General features: G+C 40.4%; 2 protein-coding genes across 6 annotated transcripts; one reads left to right on the top strand and one right to left on the bottom strand.

Moving 5' to 3' along the window:
• Positions 1 to 1,127: 1,127 nt before the first annotated feature.
• On the top strand, positions 1,128 to 2,384 carry gcnt3 (glucosaminyl (N-acetyl) transferase 3, mucin type). The gene has a single exon (XM_070906705.1). It carries the CDS (start codon positions 1,128 to 1,130, stop codon positions 2,382 to 2,384), a length of 1,257 nt encoding a protein of 418 aa, XP_070762806.1.
• Positions 2,385 to 2,875: 491 nt separating this feature from the next.
• bnip2 (BCL2 interacting protein 2) lies at positions 2,876 to 12,748 on the bottom strand. 5 transcript variants are annotated; one of them, XM_070906704.1, is made up of 12 exons: positions 12,092 to 12,748; positions 9,444 to 9,539; positions 9,236 to 9,303; positions 8,562 to 8,738; positions 6,931 to 7,113; positions 6,640 to 6,742; positions 6,430 to 6,561; positions 6,253 to 6,339; positions 6,062 to 6,160; positions 5,102 to 5,137; positions 4,479 to 4,502; positions 3,581 to 3,601 (listed from the first exon to the last, which is right to left on the bottom strand). In XM_070906704.1, exons 1-11 carry the CDS (start codon positions 12,457 to 12,459, stop codon positions 4,490 to 4,492), a joined length of 1,362 nt encoding a protein of 453 aa, XP_070762805.1. In that variant the 5' UTR covers positions 12,460 to 12,748; the 3' UTR covers positions 3,581 to 3,601; positions 4,479 to 4,489. The 5 variants fall into 5 exon arrangements, with proteins under 5 accessions (XP_070762801.1, XP_070762802.1, XP_070762800.1 ...); XM_070906700.1 differs by lacking the exon at positions 4,479 to 4,502 and having other exon boundaries at positions 2,876 to 3,601; positions 9,444 to 9,532; positions 12,082 to 12,748; XM_070906701.1 differs by lacking the exon at positions 4,479 to 4,502 and having other exon boundaries at positions 2,876 to 3,601; positions 8,562 to 8,715; positions 9,219 to 9,303.
• Positions 12,749 to 12,957: the final 209 nt, after the last annotated feature.

Raw genomic sequence — 12,957 nt, 5'->3', positions numbered from 1 at the left:
TCGGCCACCTTGCCTATTGCCCTGCTTCTAGCGCTTGGGTTGGCTCTGGCTGTGTTTGCCTTGGTCAAGGCCCATGCCAGGAAGAGGCTTTGCTGGAGCCGGAGCTATGAGAGACTGAGTGGCAATGCCAGCATGAACATGCCCCACGGCGTGCCCGAGCCGGACAGTGGGGACGAGGTGGATGTGGTGTACACCAGTAGAGGTGGATCGGTATATCGGCGCTACAGCTTCGTCCATGAGCAGGACGCAGATGCAGACCAGGATGTGGATGAGAGCACTTGTCTCAATCACTCTTAGATATATCCGAACCTGAGTTTACAGTAACTGAGGAATGTATTGTGGATGCTAGCAATATCAAGACTAAATTCAGTTAGTTTAGAAGAGAGTGTAGTGGTATTTTGCCTTGGTATATTGCTTTTTGAGTTCTGGTGTTTATTTTATTCTACAAAGTGCCTGTATCTGTATAATGCACATTCTTAGATGAGGCATTTGTGGGTAAACAGTGAAAATAATACATATGTATGTGTGTATGTATGTATGTGACTTTTTCTTATTTTACTTGATATTAAAGAGGTATTTGTTAAACAGTGAAATGATCATGTATAATAATCGAAATCTGCATGATTTGTTGTAAATAGAAATATAAACGAAAAATAAAATCTTTTCCACTTGATGCCCTCAGTGCAAAACTATTACATTATGACCTGACCCATTATCCTGAGAATATTTGCCAGTCTGATTTTCAAACTAGAGTATCAGGAAATGTTAGAAGTGTCAGTGTAGCAACAGAAGGAGGTCATGCCAATATTTTGTGCACCATACATGAAATACAAACAATGCCTTTGGCGTCATATGAAGGTGTTGTCTACATGCTCTACTTACACGGTCGGTCTCAGTGTTAATTTCAAAACATCAATCAGGACATGCAAAAAGTCAGATCCTATTAATGGTGATGAACTGAGAGGTAATGCAAAGGAATTCCTTCCACACCTTAATTTGACACACCTACTTAGGGGCTGATTCAGCTTCTTTATTAAATGAAGGACTGCGGACTCTCCCCATTTGGTGGAACTCCAACCTGCACTGAAGACAAGATCACCTGTGTTGCAGTCACCTCAAGCAAGGAAATGGCTTTTACAAGGTTGTTGAAGTGCCAGATGTTGAAGACCCTCTCTCTCATCCTCTTGGGTATGTTCCTTTCTTTTGTCCTTTGGGAAACTGGCTCTAACAGATGGTCTTTGTCTGATCACATAATACCACAGCAGTTCTCTATTGACCTGCCTGGCTGCTCGGCTATTATCAGTGGGGACATCGAGGGCAAGAAAAGCAAATTCGAAGTGCTTCTGGCATCCAGGAAAAGACAGAATATTTTATCTGAGGACTTCTACCTCAATGTAACAAAGGACTGTGCAGCTTACACTGAAAAGAGAGGTTTCATGACAGTTCCTCTCAGTGAAGAGGAGAGGGATTTTCCCATTGCCTACTCCATGGTGATCCATGAGAAGATTGAGATGTTTGAGCGACTTCTACGAGCTGTTTACGCTCCTCAGAACATCTACTGTGTGCATGTGGACCAGAAATCCCCTAAAGAATTTCACAAGGCTGTGGAGGCAATTGTTTCCTGCTTTCCTAATGTGTTTGTAGCCAGTAGATTAGAAACAGTGGTATATGCGTCATGGTCCAGAGTGCAGGCAGATTTGAACTGTATGAAAGATCTGCTGAGCTCGCACATCCAGTGGAGGTACCTGCTTAACACCTGTGGGACGGACTTCCCCATTAAAACCAATAGAGAGATGGTTCAGGCACTGAAGGCCCTCAAAGAGAGAAACACCATGGAGTCTGAGGCCACCAATGGCTACAAGAAAGGCCGTTGGCAGTATCATCACAATGTCACTGACACTGTCATCAGGACAAATGTGAGGAAAAGCCCCCCACCCATTAGCAGCCCCATGTTCTCAGGAAATGCTTACATTGTGGTCACAAGAGCCTTTGTGAAACATGTGATGCGGGACAGAGAGGTTCAGATATTTCTGGAGTGGGAGAGGGACACACACAGCCCCGATGAGCACTTGTGGGCCACTCTGCAGAGGATGCCGTCTGTTCCCGGGTCAATGCCTGCCAACATCAAGTATGACACGTCAGACATGCAAGCCCTCGCTCGTGTGGTGAAGTGGAGCTATTTAGCAGGAGATGTGAAAGATGGAGCCCCGTACTATCCCTGCACTGGTGCTTACAGAAGAGCAGTTTGTGTGTATGGAGCAGGTGACCTCCCGTGGCTTCTGAGACAACAGCAGCTCTTTGCAAATAAGTTTGACCCTGAGGTCGATGATGTTGCTATCAGATGTATGGAGGCAATTCTGCGTTTCAAAGCGTTGACCCATTAACAGATCAATATTCCACCGTTTTGTAAAACTTATAATAAATATTAAGGAAACCGTATCAATTTATTATCAAAATGTTAAGGATTTTCTACTTGAAATATTCTGTGCCTGTTGTTATTTTCAAATATATATAGTATATATATATATATATATATATATAGTAGTAATAGTAAAGAACTTTCAAATAGATCTTCTGTGGCTGTCAGAAAATTGTAGATGTAATTTCTCATATTATTCTGTGCATTTTAATATCATTGTCAAGCTATGGATATGGATCTTATCATGTAATTTCATCTATCATGTAATAGTATTCTATACCTTTATTTATGATTTCAATGAAATCTGTTAATTGTGGTGCCATCTAGTGGATTCTAAGTAGAAGAGCTGTACAAAGCAAACAAAATACATTACCTAGAGTAACTTGGAGATTATTATTTTAATCTTGTCAAACATACTGTGTTTGGTCACAATAAAAAAAACACACAAAACAATGATGTGGATCCATGACTTTACTTGGAGGAAATGTTACATTAAGACCTACATCTTTGCTTCAGATTGTTGCTCTCACAAATGTTCTCCCTCCACAAGTCAGAGGGCACATTCAAGTGCGGGGCAAAAAATAAAACTTTATTTCCCCCAGGCAGGATTTTAACAGAGAACGTCAGCAGTGAACAGTGAAAAAGGTGCTCAAAACTTGTTCTATGAAATGCCACTCAATGGGTCAGAGACCTAAAATGCAGTTTAAAATCAGAGCAACCATAAAAATATATTAATTTCTCTCCATTGTCACCTTTTGAATATAAATATATATTTAAATGTAATAAAGCAGTACATGCATCAACCATTTGTAACAGAGTGCCTTAAATAACGTGTAGATACAACAGTAACTAGGGAACACCAACAAGCTAAGTTTGACATGATATACCGGCAGTAAATAAAAAAAGATTAAAAACGTGTCAGACAGCATGTGGAAAAACGCTGAGGATCAAGCTGTAAAAAGTTCCACAATGTAACAGGCAGCATCGTTTCAAAAAGGCACTTTCCTGATGCAAAGAGCTAAGTCTCCAGTCACGTTGCCAAGAACATTAACATAAGAGTGGCTGCGGTTTGAAACATTCTTCATCGCTCTCCTCCTCCTCCACACCTTGCAGTGCGAGCAGGGTCACTCTGGAACAGCAGCAGCTGCGATCTCCACTTTGCCGCGCATGTCCTGGTCGATTCTGCAGACAAACTCAACATCAGACATCTGTGTGACTGGGATGGCATGACACCTAACAGGGCTGGGATAACTGACACTCAAAGTAATAACAGGCTACTACACTTTTCATATAATCACAACAGTACCTTTACACCATAAAATGTTTATATTATCCATGCTCTTTTTACTGAAAGCACTCAAACTAGCTGGGCAATACAAACCATCAATATCAGTTGTGTTATTAAAACCTTATAAGACAAATGCACTAATGTGTACTTCAATATGTACTGCAGAAGATCAAAAGACATGTTACAATATATGCAGTCTTTGTAGCTTTGTAAACCTGTGATCAATCTATTACAATCCATAGCCGTGTGATGAGTGCAGAAATGTGCATCTTTCATGGATGCTGTCAGAAAGACAGCAATGTGTGACGTTTTAGTGCATTTGTCTTGCAATTTTGTCAATCAACTTAAAACTCATGCACCTAATAACAGAGGTACAACTAATTGTGGCAGCGTTTTAAACACAACAGTCTCTTCTACAACCCCATGGTAATTACTTTTCTTATGTTCTAACATCCCATGATATATCTGCAAATGAATCACCTCAGCAACTGAACACACTTCTTATCAGTAATGAGCAGAATATTTCTGCGTGCATGAGCAAGGCTGACAAAGGTTTGTGGCAATTACTAAACATCAGCAGGGAGTGGGTATGCAGTGAGTCATGCAGAGAGCTGTGAGAGTGGACAAGCCGGGTGCTCGGTGAGTTTGCGTTACTGAGGGGAACCATGTGAGGACATGGTTACAGTGCAACCACACACACCACAGTGACTAAGACGAGCTACTTCCTTGTAGTTCCACCCCATTCAGTCGTACAAGCATGAACAAACTTACCCAACGTCACCTCAAATTCTAAACCTGGTTTTTAAAAGACACATGCAAGTAAGCTACTTGATGGCCCAACTTTAATGTCAGAAAGCAGCAATGCAATCCTCTACCCCAAAACTATTCTAACGTGTTCTTGACATAAATCAGTAATTCTTTTTGACAGCCAGCAACGCAGTGAAGACAGTACCTAAAGTAAAAAAAAAATGGACCTCGAGGTTACAAAAGTACATGGTATGTTTTAAGACGCATACAGATAGCAGATATTATTTTTGAGGCAATAAATAAAAAACACATTTCGCATGAATTGGTTTTGAGATGAACTTCACAGAATTGGCTCAGAAATGTTGGTTAAACAATCACCAAGCCACTAACTTTTGAAAAACCAATCAAACAGCCTGCTTTTTAGGAACATCCTAAATCTACTGAGAGGAAACAGTGGGACATTGGGGAGGAAAGTTGTTGATTTTGGCCAGAAGGAAACAGCAAATCATCCAACTACAAAATCGCAGGACAGGATGAGGTGTATTGGTGCATTTCTGAAAGCCAACGGATCATTTCGTTGTTAGTTTTGTGAAATGCAAAAAAATAAGAAAAATGCTGAGACTGATCCTGGGTGAAAGTGCATATACCTTTTACGGCTTTTCCTATTTTTTTCGTCGTCAAACCTTTGGGGGGGGGGGGGGGGGTAGGGAAATGGAGTTAAGGAAAGGAGAAATACACAGCCAACAGCAACCAAAGAGCAAAAACATTTGATAAGATGAGTATTTGTCATCTGAAGTCTTTTCTAATGCCACGAGGATACAAGACCCGCCTCAGGTTAAGTCACATCAAGGAAAAATACAGCACAGGGAATTTCTCAGCATGAGCTCAACAGTTATGAATATCTGAAAAGGTTAAAACTAGAAAATGAAGAATGTATTCTATAATATCTAGATGTAATTATTTTCAGTGCTGTTGACACTTGCTGAAATGTTAAAAGAAGTCAGATGGTGCGTAACTCCCGTCAAGGCTACACAGGAAAAGCAGAATGTTGCAATAGCACCACGTACAGATGAAATCCAACCAGATTCTGCAGGATCAGACCGAGCCGATACTGTGTAAGCACAAAACGTTACTAGAACACCTAGTGGAATTTAGAAATCCAATTAAAGCAAAAACAGCAAGGCACATCAAAGGAATAACTTCTTTTTACTTATGTTTTAGGAGGATTGGATGAAATCTGTAAAAGGGAATAAATGGATGGTGACCTATACTGATGTGGTTTATTTATTGACTGATTCAAATGAGCAGCCATGTATTGCTCCACTGCACAGCGGTTTTCAGCTGTAAAACCAGGTCCACTTCATATGGACACGAAGCAAGTCTTACTATCCTTCTACCCTCAACCTGGAACCACCCCGATATGTAAACATATAACACATGAATGCTTACTTAAGTGTTAACATTGACCATTAACACCTTTTCATCAAGTATAAAAATCAGAGGGCCAAATCATTTGTATTTATTAGCAGACACCTATTCTTTTTTTTAAACTACTTGTTTTAAAAGTGCTCGAAAAGTGCTGATGTGTTTGAGTAGAGCATACTTACTGTTTGATACAATCTGGTATGGACACATACTCCATTGGAACCAATTCTGCGAGGTCTGTCAAGCTGTACACATACTTGATTTTCTGACTAAATTTGGAGCTGTGAAAAAAAAAAAGCAGGAAACGTCAGTATCTCAAAGGTTACCCGAGAAGATCTTTATTTCATTATTCCAACGACCTAAAAAAAGTTACCTTATGAAAGGTTTTGTGAGTGCCAGCAGGGTGCGAATAAACCAAGAGGGATGGACAATTATTAAAGACTTCAAGTTCTTCCTTAACCTGTACGAAAACAGCGAGAGAAACTGTCAACAACTGAATGGCATATCGCATATGATGACGTGGTCCTTGGGAAAAACTACTCAGACTCACCTCCTATCAATCTGCTGATAACACTTTCTGAGCCAGCCGACAGTTGGCATCTTTTTCCGAGAGGTTGCCCCATTCAAATACACAATCATATAGTTCTCAGCAACCAAAAGCTCCAGCGTGCCAATGACGTACCTGCGACAGGAAAATCTCATTAGTGCTGGTTCTACAATGTTCGCTCGAAAGACCAGAGGAATTCAAATAAACACTCACTTGAATAAATTGTCCATGATGTATCTGTAATTGGGTTGATTGCTCTCAGGCATAAAGCACACAGCAAACACAATTATGGCATTCAAACCGTCTCCATAGTAACCTGCAGTGAAAAATCAAACATCACATTTTTTGTATTTTGAATTAATGAAGACTGATCAACTCATGTCAAACACAAATGTAATACAGCTTGTCTTCTTGTAAATTAAAAAGGAACAAAGACTTAACTGACTGACATGACTGTATTTATGTGTGTGTGTGAGCCAAATGTCACAATGTAACACCACTGACCTCCATGGCTGATAACTCTCTTGTAAGGTTCAATGGCCTTCATGTCCACTCTGTGTTCCTGGTCTCCAAAACGAAACACCCTCCAGCGTCGACCCTCCTCCCTCTCCTCCAAGGCCGAGTACTCCTGGACTGACTCCACACCCTTCTGTAGTAGTTCTGTGGTTTTCGGCTTGGGGAGATCGTCTAAAATAAGGAGAGGCATTTCAAACACACAGCTTGGATGCTTCAACCCCTGGATGCTCATATCAGCTGTCTGATGTTAGCAAGTCAGATCTGTTTTGATCAAATCATTTATTAAATGTTGAGATCACTCAATAATTCATAATTTAACTTTTTTTTCCCGATTACATGCATTTTAAAATCAGTGGACATTACATTTATCTTTTGGATGGCATGCTTTCTCTCTGAATCAACACCAACAATTGCATCTCACTTCATGTCTCCCTTTCACTTGAGGTCAGCATTTTTCTGGGGGAACCCCTGCTATTGTATTGAGCTTGTCATTTCACGTTATAATAACTGGAAATAAATGTGACAAACACTCCAATATACAGCGACGCACTGTTGCTGAAATCCCTGCGCACCTCTGTGATTCTTTTGTAGGGTGTATAGCTGCATGACGTGCATAATGTCCAATTCTGCATATCATGCAGACATCAAGCAAAGTGTTGAAATGATCATGTATATCATGCATGCAACAAGGAGAATCGAAAATAACTGAAAAGTGCACCCAAATCACACCAACACACTTTCTGTGAGCGGCCCATTTCCTAAATATATGGAATCAAACACATTGATCTGTGTTTCTTCTTTAGAGCACTGCATGATCCACATATAGCTTTATAGAAAAATAACTGGTAAGATGTTCATCATATTAAATCATCTACCAAATGAATAATTTAAAATCACACTACTACGTCACTCTTGCCTGTAATTTAGAGTTAAATTGTTCTTACAGTTTCTGCTCTTTTTCTATTCTTATCTTAACTTCTAATTATTTATTTTGCTTTTTATCTGTTTATCTGTACTTATTTCTGTCCTTGTGCTCCAGAGACACCTGAATCTCCCCTCTGAAATGTAGGAAAATTTAAAAGAAAGGAAAAATAACATGCACAAACACATTAACAGAAAATGAAGGGTATGAAACATGAAACCTCCCCATAATTTGTTTGAACAACTGAACACAGAACAGAATCTGGACAATAGGGGTTGATTGACTCGAGGTTGGCAGAAAAAAAAATGGCGGGTGTCCAAGAGACCTTACCACAAGGAAGAGAGAAACCTGCTGCTGGCCTGCAGCCTGTTTCCAGGCAGAGAATGGAAACAATTCTTCCAAGTGAAAAAGAGGAAGGAAGCAGGGTGGAAAAAAAACAACAAAGCACATTTTAACTTCACTTAAGGCAGTCAGCTGCCTACCCGAACCTGGAAAATCAAGGAAGGAGAAGGCCAATAGATCCAAGAAACCAGGATATAAAAGACTGCTCTGATAACACACTTGCCTCTGTGTTCCAAGCCAACAATTAAAGCTGTTCATAAATAAATGACACCACCAGGGACTTCATCTGGGTCCATCAGAGTTAAAAGATAAAAAATACTAAAACTGTTCTCATTGTATGACATAAAGTTCTTACCTTCCCATTCAAACTCATTGCTGTTGTCTGAAGGTGTGTCTATGTCATCGAGGTCCAGCTCCGTACTCTCATCCAGCTCATCAGAGAGAAGAGAACCTTCACTGCGGTCAAGTGTGAGACTGATGTCCGGAGCTGCAAGCTTCTTCTTCGCCTTCTTGCCATGGTTCATTGCATAGCCTAGGGTAGATGCCAAATCATCAGCAGGTATGCTGTTTGTCAGAGCAATTAAAGAATACTCACATGCAGTGAAGAGATCTTTTCCTAGCGCATCCAGAGAGCTTGTTCGTGCAAAAATTAGTTTACATAAATCAAGTGGTATCTTCCAACGTAACAGTCTTTTAGTACGAGATTCCCTCTTTGCGTTACTGTCCCTCTGCTGAAGCTCAGCAAAGTAAAACATTGTCTGACAGGATTTTGCAATAAATGGACTACGTTGGACGACACCCTTTTGCTTTAGCTAACTCAGACTGCTGAGGCCTCATGTTAGTTTCAAATCAAAAAGGCATTTTTGCACAAACAAGAATGAATATGAATGATTACAGCGACCAGTAACTCTCTCAACATACATATGGGCATCTGAGTTTTAAGCTAGATTTGAAAAAATGTGAACATGTCCTTTAATATTCTCCTGGGTCTCTGTACCAATGCACTGTATACTTTTCCGTTTTCATTACCAGGGTCTCCCTCTTCAGACGTTCCTGCAAAAAGCTCATCTTCAAGCTCCTCTTCCTCCGGTAGGGGCCTAATAATCAAACAGGAGGTGATCACGCCTTCAGTGGTTCATGTGACTTTCAAAACACAAACATGTGATCACAAAGCTGTGAACTGTGATCTAATACATAGTAATGCATGATTTGCAACATTATGAGTGATTGACAATACCGTGGAAAGTCTTCGTCCTGCCACTCTTCCTTCAGTTCAACTCCTTCCATTCTTAGGCGGGCTTCTGTGGTGGCGACTGACTCCTGGCGCTCCAGGCTGGGAATGAAAATACAAAAAAGGTCATGCCATCTATTATGTTTAATGATCTCTAATGGCTAAAAGCCCCTACGAATGTATTAAGATCAAGAGCAGGGCCAACAAAGATCATCCACGGCAAACAAAATCCAAACACATAATTGCTTATCTGTCATCGGTTGCTTGTGACTTGTACAATCCTCAAAGGATTATGGGGGAAACATAGATTAAGAGTCAAAGGCAATTTTGTGTTTGTGGATTAATATGTCAGCAACTAAAACTCTCACATAGTTAGATAGTGACAGTGATGGAACACAAGATAACTGATACACTTAACGCTTAATGTTATGAATAGGATAGGTTATGTTGAGAAAATGCTAATAAGAGCTAATTAATGTAAACAGATTCAATACTTTAATCTTGATTTATGCATTTGATTGTCTAATAAGATCTGTTTTAACAGTTGTTGGTAAGAGACTGAGTGTCATGTATTGTCAAATTGTTCATAGGAATTGGCTAATAAGTTCACTGACATCTTTTTCACTTACACCCAAAATCAATACAGCTTACTCCTCAGTTTGCATTATGCAGGTTTTTAGCCACAATGACAATAACATGACAGATAAGCAAGTAACATGGAATGAAACATGTTCCATGTCACTTTTGTACTCAAGCACGTTTTACAACATTTAAGCATGGTTTTTATTTTTAAGAACATTTTTAGCTTCACAGTTGTACTACATACTGTACGAGGTATGAAGTGCAATTTTGAACACCTAACCAGAATTTGGGGGAAAGGGTCCCTATGGCTTTTAGGATGAACCTTAAACTTTAATATCTTCTGTACAATAAAGGGTAATTACAGCTTTTTGTGTGGTCAACGCCGGCTGTTACTTAGCACCTTAGCATTACATGCCGTTAGTCAGGGAAAATCCTGTTTATGTTTATATGCAAAGCAGTATGTGCTTCTTTACTATCACAACAGTCCTCAAAGGTGACATGGGCTTACTGCCTTCTTTCAACAAAGCAAATACTTTGATATGAGAAAATAACCACGACATCTTTATTGTACCAGCTAATGTACAGATGCTCTGTGTTGCAGTGCTAATCGATACATAATTCACCGTCCTGCATGTTGATCGAGAATCTCCTCCAGAGTTTCAGCTTGCAACTGGCCACATAATCAGATCACTGGCTTCTTGAAAAGCTTACAAGCTTGTGTGAAGGGCTTAGTTTATAAACCATAGGGCTACTCACTAATGCTGATCATGGTATCTGTATCTTTGCTGTACAGAGCTCCCTTTGATGCATTAATCACATACACGACTGTATTTGTGCTCCCAGACACAAAAACATTCTGGGCATTTGGTACTCAACATTTCATAACGTATCAGTTTAGCTGTTTGCTTATGTATAGTGCTAATCCCCACATTACATTTGAAATCCAGCTGAGAGAGGTAGAGGTGCCACAGGAATGTGGTTTCCTGAAAAGGAATCCTTGAAATCAAAGCACAAATTACCACCAAGCTGCATGCAAGTGGAATCAGCCACATTAGGGAGTCAAATGGAAATGATGAATACCAGTTTACAAACTATAATAACAATAATTAGTGGTTAGTAGAATTAATCTGCAGATCAATGGTGGATGGTTTGAGATCATTGATTTTGACTATGATGACACTTCTTGGTCAAGGCTTCCATTAAGACAGTGCACATTCACACATAAGTTACGCTGACTTGTTGAAAAAAGACGTTGATTGGAAGGGTTGACCAAAATGTTTAATGAGAAGTAATTTTTCATGGTCATCTAGACAGGAATATTAGTTGTTGTTAACAACTTTGCAATGTGATTCTCTTCATTATCGGCACTATTTCTTTGCAATATCATCTCCTAATGGTTAAATAAAATGTGTCAACTAGTGTTGCTGTCCAGCTGTCACCCTTGTCATATGCCTATTTCTAACCACCTTGCACCTACAGTGATGTTCATATACGTAATGAACGATCCATTTTTGTTTGCCAAGGATCGCAGAGAAAGATCTGTCATCTTCTTCACAAGTTTGTCAACGGTCAGCGAAATTATGCTGTGCAGGTAATGTTCCTCTGCTGTCCAGATGTTGCTTACTATAACCTAAAGAGGCTTGAGACAAAGACAGTTACACCTGTAGAACATCATGCAGTCCAAAAGCAGCCCTGCAAGATGCTACATTTCCAAAGCTTATAGTTTTTCTTTAGATTGAAGTAGAGAAGTGTTGATTTAACTCTGTAGTCATTTTTGACATCATAGTCTGTGGTGCTATCGAACTGGACTGCATTATAATACGATTAATATTAATATGATCCTACTGTTACAGTCCAGCTATCATTTTTCTGGGTCAAACAGACAATGTCTTCATTTGAGTAGCTAAACACAGCAAATGGTAGACACTTTAACATATGCAGTCATCTGGCACAGGTACTGGAGTCTGGGGCAAAACAGCATTCTTGCACTGGAGAGATGAATCCAGAAACTTAGCTAATATCTTTCAAGTTGCCAACATGTAGGCCAAACATAAAAATGTACAGATACAGACCTGCCAATAGGTCCAGGTGGTGAGCGAGGCTGGGGGAGGCTCACTGGGGTAGAGCTTCTTGCTCCCGGCTGTTTCTGCTCATTGTCTGGAGTTGTCCTTTCCTGTGGCGTATCACTTGTTTTGGTTGGACTCTCCTGAAGTGCCTCTTCGCCATTTTCAACTGTAGAAGCTGTGCTACTTTGTAATTCGTCTAATTCCTCCTCATCACCGTCTCCCGACACTCCAGAAGTCGAGGGACTAGAAGTCTGTCTGTTTCCCAGCTCCTCATGCGTCCTCCTGGGTGTGACAAAATCTGGGCTGCTATTGTTCACATTCATATCGCTTACACCCTTCAGCACCTCTTCACTCTCAATCACATCCGATGCCATAAATTTCCCCGGTCGCCTTGCTGCTAGAGCGGATCGATCAGAGTGAAAGAGTCCAACAATGAAACAAACACCGGTTAGCTAGTTAACCTAAGTCAATCAGATAGCTGAATGTGACTTACACAACTTCTTCAGAAGTTCTCAGGCTAGCGCGGTAGCTGTCGTCCGCTGTACAGCAAGCCAAGACGACTGTTGTTGTTGACGACAGCAAGCTATGCCAACCAACAGCACACCTTATTATCCAAATGGTGTTAAATGTCACACAGGGTGCACAGATAGTCACTTTTTCTAAATGCGTCACAGTGTGTGAACTCGGGAGTCCAAAAAAGTTTGCTAGCTTTGCATGAGCAGCGGTGGGCAGTGTTCCTGCTAATCAATTTCCTCCCTTCCTTCCTCCAACTCTGAATGCTCTCCTGTGAACGTAACAAACGCTAGTCACGCTAGCGTATGGACGACAGTTAGCTAACTTAGCAACAGCAAAAAAAAAACAGGCTAATGTTG

Source organism: Enoplosus armatus, chromosome 6 (genome assembly GCF_043641665.1).
Source record: "Enoplosus armatus isolate fEnoArm2 chromosome 6, fEnoArm2.hap1, whole genome shotgun sequence".
Taxonomy (NCBI): domain Eukaryota; kingdom Metazoa; phylum Chordata; class Actinopteri; order Centrarchiformes; family Enoplosidae; genus Enoplosus; species Enoplosus armatus.
This window is presented reverse-complemented; position numbering and strand designations above follow the sequence as displayed.

Bases quoted from the DNA above. Each gene is read 5' to 3' on its own strand.
- gcnt3 (XM_070906705.1), top strand. From the start codon at position 1,128: ATGGCTTTTACAAGGTTGTTGAAGTGCCAGATGTTGAAGACCCTCTCT.
- bnip2 (XM_070906700.1), bottom strand. From the start codon at position 12,459: ATGGCATCGGATGTGATTGAGAGTGAAGAGGTGCTGAAGGGTGTAAGC. The intron at 9,533-12,081 runs GTACATTTTTAT...CCCAGCCTGGAG, and splicing joins CTATTGGCAGGTCTGTATCT to CGCCAGGAGTCAGTCGCCAC. The intron at 7,114-8,561 runs GTAAGAACTTTA...TCCTTATTTTAG, and splicing joins CAATGAGTTTGAATGGGAAG to ACGATCTCCCCAAGCCGAAA.